The sequence below is a fragment of the Aedes albopictus genome, chromosome 3 (assembly GCF_035046485.1).
Source record: "Aedes albopictus strain Foshan chromosome 3, AalbF5, whole genome shotgun sequence".
In the NCBI taxonomy this organism is placed as follows: Eukaryota; Metazoa; Arthropoda; class Insecta; order Diptera; family Culicidae; genus Aedes; species Aedes albopictus.
The window spans coordinates 367601334-367610252 of record NC_085138.1 but is presented as its reverse complement, the minus strand read 5'-3'; the positions used below and the strand labels follow the sequence as shown (position 1 = coordinate 367610252).

Sequence of the window (8919 nt, the reverse complement as noted above, 5' to 3'; positions counted from 1 at the left end):
TGTGGATATTTTTGTTGCCTAAGAATGTTGTGAATAAACTGTACCTTTGAAGAAAGGTTTCAACATAGAAAATATCAAAAACCGACGAAGAACGCGTATTTTGCAAGAAAAATAAGAATTTTGGCAAAATTTTGAGTGTATTCATAAAGAATTTTGGACTTAAGGAGAAACTGGAAGCGTTTTCCCATTTTTTGGTATTTGATTTTTTATTATATAGCGAAGCAGTATTTTCAAAATCAGTTTTCGTACACATGTAGAGTATGGATCAAGGTATCTTCTGATTTTTTTCGTGGCGCAAAATGTTTTCTTTTTTTGCAAAAAAAAATTGTGAAATTTTGTTAAGTATGATTTCTGCAAAATCGAATACCATGTTCCTCTAGATAAAAATCAGAAGATACCTTGATCCATACTTTACATGTGTACGAAACCCGATTTTGAAAATATTGCTTCGTTATTTGATAAAAAAAAAACAAAAAATAATAGAATGCATTCAGTTTCACCTCAAAGTGAAAAAAAATATTCTAAATAATAATATGGAATCCTTTAACTTCGATTTTTGGAGTGTTCTAAATTAAAAAAGATATCTACAAAAGCACGCTAAAAGATTTGAAATTGGTCAAGCGAGTGAAATGTAATCGGATCCTTAAGTTTTTTTTTGTTAAAAGAAGAAAAAAAAATATATCTTCAAAACTCATGTTTTGCGTGACTTCGGAAAATATGACATTTCACAAGTTTTTTTCAAAAATGAATTTGAAGGAGATTCAGATTCGATTCTAAAAGCATTTTTTTTGAAAAAAAGAAAGAAAAAGTCTTCTTCTTCTTCTCCATGACTCTATGTCCCCACTGGGACTTGGCCTGCCTCACTTCAACTTAGTGTTCTTTAAGCATTTCCACAGTTATTAATTGAAGGGCTTTCTTTGCCTGCCATTGCATGAATTTGTACATTGTGAGGCAAGCACAATGATACACTATGCCCAGGGAGTCGAGAAAAGTTTCCCGACCGGAACGGGAATCGAACCCGCCGTCTCCGGATTGGCGATCTATAGCCTTAACCACTAGGCTAACAGGAGACCCAAAGAAAAACTCAATGAATCTTAATAAAACCCATATTTTGCGTGACTTTGGAAAAAGTTATATTCTACGAAATTCGAGAATCAATTTGAAAGAGATTCATAAAAAAATGAAAATTGAAAAAGTGAAAGCACCTTTTTATTACTCGAAAATTCAACTTTGAGGCTGAAACGCAGAGATTTCTCTGTTTATGTCATTTGAATCCAAAAGAGCTTTTTTGTTAATGTGTATTTTAACTAAAAGCCAATTCTGCACTTTCCAAAAGAGCTTACGAATTCCAGGTTTCGACAACTTTTGAAAAACAAGCCGCAGCCTAGTGCGTATGACGATCGGTGAGCTCGTTTTATCCTATTTTGACTAAGAGTTATTTTCCACGAAGATTCACATTTTCAATGCATTTGAACTAGGTAACCTTAACAAAAAAAGTTTGCCAAGACTGGTAGCCAAGGATGGGAAAAAATCATTCATTTATTTCGCATCGCTCACTCACATCCACGCACAATCTGTTCCGAGTGTGCTTGTCCCCCAGCCAAGCAAAATCTTTCCACATTCATTACCCATTCTTTTCAATCGCCGAGCACCGGGCGACGTAGGCAAAGAATGGCGAATGAATCGCTACTGAATCTGTGTGCCGAAGGCGAACGAACCAATATTGAACGAATGTTTGCATACTGAATCGGGTGCGAGAGTATTCGTTTCGGAACGTTCACTCAGCGTTCAGTGGAAGCATTCAGTACTGGGAATTGAATCAGTGAGCGCGTTTTGATTCAAGCAGCTGAATGCCACTCGGTAGTTGAGAGAGCGAAAGTTCTTTTCGTATACACTAATCCTAGCTGATTCATTTCACACTCTATTTGTTTCTCTCTTGATTCGCTTCAGAGGCGTCGGTGGCGAGTCGTTCGTGTTGCGTTCGTTCGTGGTGCGCCGTGCTCTCACTCAGTGTTGGGTTGTCGGCGTTCTTTTGGTTATTTTGCATCGCCGGCATTCGGGTGAGCGAATGAGTTTTCCCATGCTTGCTGGTAGCTTAATTATCTTTTCTAAAGTTTAAATGGATTTTTTCCCTCGAAATACAAGGTTAAATTTAAAAACACTTCACTTACTTCACTTTTGCATAAGAAACTGAAAAATGAAACTTTTAAAGAAGAACTAGAAAGGACAAGCAAATAAAAAAAAAAGACTGATAGCACAGACAAACAGACGTATTACTTGGAACAAATAGCGACAAAAATCATCGTCATGAAAACATAATCGCCCAATGCTAACCAAGCTGTGTTACGCAAACCACTCAGTAGGTGGCGGTAGTGAGCAAACGTCAAACAAGAGCAAAAACGATGCGAGCGGCGGGACCGAGCGATTTGCGAACTACGAAATATTTGAACTAACCGTTAAAAAGCGTAACGATGAGAAGTGAGTAGAGTGAGACGTCTGTTTGTCTGTGCTGATAGTTTATCATAAGGTCTTCTCAGAAACTGATTTTCTTTAGAGAACTAATACGCAACGGTATCCAAAATAATAAAAATGGTCAAATTCAATGTTTTGTTGCCTTTACAAAGAGATGCTACCCAAGGAGCACTCATACTTCACATGAATTTTACCATTTGAAACCAACTTGTCATAATCTGTAGTAACCAAATCATGTAAGGGGTGATACACAAATTATGTAACGCAAAAATCAACCTTTTTCAACTCCAACCCCCCTCCCCCCTATGACTCATTTTTTGTATGGGACCTCAAAAACCCCCCTCCCCCCTAATGGCGTGACGTAATTTGTGTACGACTCCTGACTTGTGTTGCTCTAGTTTATTATTTTTCCCTTTTGTATTGAAAACGTTTTGAGTTTTTTTTTTCAGATTATGATCATAAATCGATATGACAGCATACGCGTGCCAGAAGCCACAATTCTATTATCGCCCTCATCCAACCGTGAACAACCTCAATACTTGATCTCATCGTAACGGAAAAGATCCCCTCTCATCGGATGTGATCGTAAGCACCACAAAGGCATCAAAGATCAATCCCTCTTGCTGCATAATATTCAAATCGGACTGCATAAAATTGTCATCTATGTTCTTCCCTGGGAAACATCTCCGTTAAAAATCAAAACCGGGAAATAACTTAAAAGTATCTTCCCTAAATCTTAGGGTCCAAAATAGTTTCGCACGTGCCAGCCCTTGGCACTCTGGCCCCTCTTGATAATGATGTGTCGTTTTCTTAGGATGCATTTTTGTTTCTCAGGGGTGCAGCAACAGAAGAAAGCATAATAAGAAAAAAAGTGTAAATTATACGTCTATGACACATCTTCGATGGGGTCAACGATGACTACCGGGTAGGGGTCATGCCCCGTCAAACTTCTGGTATTTCTTGATTGATTTTGTGAAGGAAATCGTTGAATTCCTTCGCTGACGGTTGGAAAATGTGAGCTGCCTATGTTGGATATTCAACATCAGCTACTCAGAGGAGGTGCAAGAGCAATCTTGGCTGGCAAATTGGTTGAATGTAAACCTTAAAAGTTTGTTAGCGATCCAAGCAACTATTTGAAGTCTAATTGCCTTTGAAGAGGATTTGAAAACTGCCATAAAACTTGAATGAATTTATTTTGGATTTCAGATGGTTTTCGAATCGGTTTGAACTACAATGTGTGTAAGTTTCAAATAATTTATTTATCGTTTTCGTTTATAAATATGGTAAAAAGGTACACGGCGGATCTTAACCTAGCAACTATGGAATTACACAACAAGTTTTTTGAAGGACTTTTGCCCTTCATTTTTTTTGAATTTTATAAACAACAGCTTAGAAGCTTTCATTTCTTACGATCTAATTTGTCTTGTCCTTAACCTATTCTTTGATTTCATGCTCGGATTTCCTGAATGTTACACAAATTTCCCTAAACTTTTTACAATAATGTTCGACATGCACTTATTTGGTCTTATCAGGTAATCTTAATCCCTTGAGTAAATTTGTTTTGATTCCTTGCTCGTTACGATTGACATCACACACACACACACACACGCTTAACAACTAGAACAGGTTTCAGTCTTCTGCTTCTTCGATCGTTGGATTTCCGCCACAACAACACTAGAGAGACTAGATCAGTGGGCCTTCCGCGCGATGTGCAGGAAGAACCCGATCCGGTCGTCGCTCCGTTCGCCGCACATGTTGCACTTGAAAACCTCGTCGTACCCGTGGTAGCCCATGTGGATCGTGTGGAGGACGTCGTCCCGGAAGCTGATGTCACAGTACTTGCACTCGAAGGTTCGAGCCGTAGGTGGATGGGGTGTTTCCGGGCAGGTTTGTACGGAGGTGTCGACCATGGTGGAAGGGGGATGGGAAGGGGGATTTAGGGCGGTGGAAGTGTTGGAATGTTCGTCGTCTGATTGGTCCATAGGGGCGGGTGCGGACTCGAGGGCCTTGGTGAAGTCGGACAGGCGCTCGAGTTTGAAGGCGCGGCCTTTGCGGCGGCTTTTGCCGGAGCTGGTGGGAAGGGAGGGTGGTGGGACAGGAGTGGACTTGGTGGGGGGTGTTTGAGGTGCGGAGAGGTCTTCGGGAGGGGGAGGCGCAGGTTCGGAGTCGGTTTCCGAGGATTTCAGGTTGGAACTGTCGGCGGCGGCGGCCGTGATTTGCTTGAGGAGTTCCTCGCTGAGGGTGGTGGATGGGTTACGGAGGGGAGAGCTTGGGGAGATAGAGGAGGACTTGGAGGGTGGTTCGGAGGAGTCTTCGCTGGTGAGTTTGTCGGTGAGGTGCGAGGAGAGGTGCTGGTGGAAGTTTGGCGAGAGTTGGGCCATGGCGGCTTGCTGGTCGGCGAACATCTGAAAGTTGAGGTTAAGGTACGGGAAGAGGGAGAGGTTGTTGGAGGCGGCGTTTTTGAACATGTTGGCCAGAGGGTTCGGGAGCAGTTGGTGCGGGAGGAGGGTTCGTGAGAGGTTTGTGGGTTGGGAGCTGGGAGGAGTGAAGGCCGATTGGATGGGGTTGGTTTGGAGGGACTGGGGAGTTAGTGGGGTTTGGGCGGGGAGTTGTGGTTGGTGGTTTTCTGGTTTTTGAGGTTGAGTTTTTTGTGATTTGGTTTTAGGCCCTCGGCGGGTGCCGTAGACGTCGATGATGGGCAGCGGATTGGGTGTTCCGTCCAGGTTTAGAACTACGTCCGGTTTGTGGGAGTACTTCCGGAGGTGTAGTTTGAGGGAATGGCAGTACTTGGTGGCGTAGTTGCAGTCAGCGCAGCGGTACTGGAACACGTTGGAATGGGATTTCATATGGGAGTTGAGCATAGACTTGTTGACACAACTGTAGCTACACTTGGGACATTGGAATGGTTTGGATCGCTGGTGATTCCTCAGGTGGTACTCCAGGTGGTGCTTGTACTCAGTTACGAAAGGACACTTAGGGCAGGTCAGCATCTTCTCTGGTTTGATGTGACCTCGGGTATGTTCCCAGAAGCTGAGCTTTGTCACTGCTACGAAATCGCACTGTTTGCATTTAAACTTCTTGACCTTGCCGTGGGAGTTGATTTTCGGCTTCCTGATTCCATCTTCGTCTTCGCTGCCATCGTAGGACTCTCCGCACTCTGAACCGTTATCGTCCTCCTTTTCTGGAGTTCCAGCACTCTCTTTAGGGGACTTCGGTGGAGTTACGTCCATAGGCGGGGTGTGCGTTGGAGTAAGCGTAGATGTTACGTAGCTGGATTCTTGTTTAACATAACTTCGATTAGGAGTTGTCTGCCTCGCTAATTGCGTTTGAGGTGGAACAAACAATCCAGCGTATCCGGGAGGAGTTAACGGATTGAATCCGAGTGGGTTGAACCCGTGGATCACCCCGTTCGAAGGCTTTGTCTCGTAATACTGACCCCGACTGCTCATGGAGTCCATGCTGTCTACGCTTTGGGGAGATGTCGGACTCGAGTGGGTCATCGGAGTATCCTGCTGATGGTGGTGATGAAGATGATGATGACTTGGGTATTGCTGACCATAGTTATTCGATGCTTCCATTGGTTCCGACTTGATGGTCATATCGTACCAACTGTTTCCACTAGACTGTTGTTGCTGCGACTGATGTTGCTGTTGCTGCTGGTGATGTTGAACCAACGAACTGGCCATGATTGAGCTGAAGTTCTGCATTTCTGCGAAGGGATGGACAGAGAGAAAAGCCATTAATAAAACTCGCCATGTTCCCGACGGCGGATATTTTTTGCGTTCTACGAGGGTGACTCCCCCACAAACAAAAATTACGTTCCTATGTGCTGCAAAGGATTTCCGCACACACATAGCCGAAAGGACGATTATTTTTATTTTCATCGCGAGAGCTTTTTATTTACCATGGACTGTGGGATGAGGCCGCATGGATTCAATGCGAGTTTTCCCTTTCTTTGGACTGCTTTTTTGCCATTTGGAAGGGTCGGAAAATCGATAAAAGGGGAAGAATCTGAGCGTCGTTTTTTGCCTGAGTCTTCCCAGGAAAATTGTCGCCAACAGTTTTAGCCTCGTTGGCATAACGGTTTGTAAACATTTTCTTGAAACGGTCATCAAATTCCCTTCAAATAACACCCAATAACTGTGTATTTTAAAGGATTGCCTCTCATAACCGATCCAACAACAACTCTCTTTAAAGCAGGGGTTCATCAAATTTATTGCTTTACAGTTGATCTCTCGAAAAACCGAAAGTCACTCGATCCCATTCTACAGCAAAAAGGGACAAATCATCAAAAGAAAACAATCTTGCATCCATCCCACCGAAAAAAAAACACCAAGTCTCTCTCGGTTTACGACCTCATTTGAATATTCATCGACCGGGTCTAGGGAGCAATAAAACAGTCACCCGGCAGCTCGTAAAAGACCCTCCTCTCGTTGTGCTCCGAAGAAACGGGGTAATTGTCTTCCCAAATCGAAAACAACAACAATTGCTCTAGTTTCGGTTTGGGCAAAACATGCAGGACGAATCGCCCCGGAGAAAGTGACTTTTCTACCTCTAGGGGTTCGCAACGCCTCGTGTTTGCTCTTTTTTTATTTGCTCTAGGTAGACGTTTTTGCCACAAGTCAAACTGACCGGTTGTAAAAAAGATTCCAGGAAAATTTCGTATTCTGTAACGGGCAAAGAGTTGACCTCGTCGATTCTTACCTTGATGGGTCACTGCTGAAGTCACTTAAATTGTTCTCGAACTCGTCAGCAACTGTTCATTCTGATCGTCAAATATCCAAAATCCACTTCAACTGTTCCGTTAGGCACTCCAATCACTTTATATGTCAGATGAATCCCGGTAATCCTTTCCACTGAATCGTCTTCTTTGTATTTCACACTACCTAACACCACTTATCAAGTCACTTTCCCAGTAAAAAATGCAGATAACTGTTCCTCGCGCAACACAAAAAATCACCCAAAACGTCCCCAATCGTCACGCAATTCGATCCCGTTCGACAACACTCGCGCTATTCTTCGGACCGAGCCGCTCGTGCCACCTCCTCGCTCGCTGCAATCACTGTAAAAACTGATCCGAGATTTTTTTTTCTTCCGATAATGTGTGACCCCGACGGCGATGACGAGTGCATTGAAGTTCTATTTTTCGGGATGACCCTCATCGACGTCGGTGGTGGTAGCAGTGGCGACGGCGGCGACGACGACGACGACGAACGAACGGAACGGGGAAAACGCCACATTACTGCTGGCTCGAAAGAAGGAACAAGCAAAAAAGGCAAGCAATTGCAGCAACAAATCCTATACGACATAGGCGCAGTTACACTCGGAGCGACTATGAGTGGTGGTGGTAGGACTAGGGCCAGGGCCCAGCTCTCAAAGTGAGTGGTTGCACGTGAACCGAATCGGAGCATGGGGAACAACGAAATCAAAAGTGATGGTGATTGTATTACTTTTTTTCGGGTGGATTCTTTCCCAAGAGGGATGAATGAAGTGGCGGAACTCAGAGTGCTACCAATACATAGAGAGATGAATCGGGAAGTGCGTAAGGGTCAGTCTTACTCAGCCAGACAGAAGCAGTAACATTGAACTTCAGGAGACAACACATATAGGATCGGATTGGTTGGCTGGAGGGAGTGGGTAATTCGTGGACGACGACGACGGTAATGTTTTGGGTTTAGGGAGGTGGAGAAAAATTGGAAAAACGAAAAAATGATAATGGTTAGCACAAGGTCATTCATTGAGGGAAACGTGTGGGTAAAAATTATGCGGAAGCAAAGGGTGGATGGTGGGGATGTTCCTTCTGGGGAAACACATAGAATTATTGAAATGAAACTTTTACATTACATTATTTCAAATCAGATTATGAAGAATTAGTTTTTTAGATGCCCTTTGAGGTCCCAATCAATTGTGCAAAATTTGGGCATGATTAGTTTACCCTGCATTTTGCGTATCGCGATTGAAGTTTGTATGGATTTTACATGGGAAGACATGATTTTTAGATTTTTCCAAGAATTCCTTTAGATATTTCTCACGAAATACTTGTAGATATTCCTCCCGGCGATTTTCTAGTTTTAACCCAGCCAGTAATTAAAAAAAAAAACACTTAATTCCCAAACTAACTCATTAAAAATTTGTAGAGAATTCTTTGGCGAATGCTTCAGAAATTTCATGAAAGATAACTCCAGCTATTGTTTCAGCTCTTCATGAAATTCTTGCTCGAAAACCTCCAGAGGGTTCTTCCGAGTATTCTTCCAGAAATAAAAAAAAAAAAAATTACAGGAATACTTTCTAAATTTTTGGTTGAAGCTCCTCGAGAGGTTCCATCCTGGCCTGGTATTCCTCCAGAGATTCTTTCAGACATTTCTCAGAGATTCGTTTAGAAAATTATCATTTTTTTAGATGTTTCTCCAGAAGGTTTCTCAGAAGTTCCTCAAATACTTCTCCAGG

The 8919-nt window shown here is 42.9% G+C and overlaps 1 protein-coding gene across 1 annotated transcript; it reads right to left on the bottom strand.

The window, feature by feature from the left end:
* Nucleotides 1-4083: 4083 nt before the first annotated feature.
* Nucleotides 4084-7557, bottom strand: LOC109397130 (protein hunchback). Its single transcript, XM_019669468.3, has 2 exons — nucleotides 7177-7557; nucleotides 4084-6181 (listed from the first exon to the last, which is right to left on the bottom strand). Exon 2 carries the CDS (start codon nucleotides 6177-6179, stop codon nucleotides 4161-4163), a length of 2019 nt encoding a protein of 672 aa, XP_019525013.3. The 5' UTR covers nucleotides 6180-6181; nucleotides 7177-7557; the 3' UTR covers nucleotides 4084-4160.
* Nucleotides 7558-8919: the final 1362 nt, after the last annotated feature.

Bases quoted from the DNA above. Each gene is read 5' to 3' on its own strand.
- LOC109397130 (XM_019669468.3), bottom strand. From the start codon at position 6,179: ATGCAGAACTTCAGCTCAATCATGGCCAGTTCGTTGGTTCAACATCAC.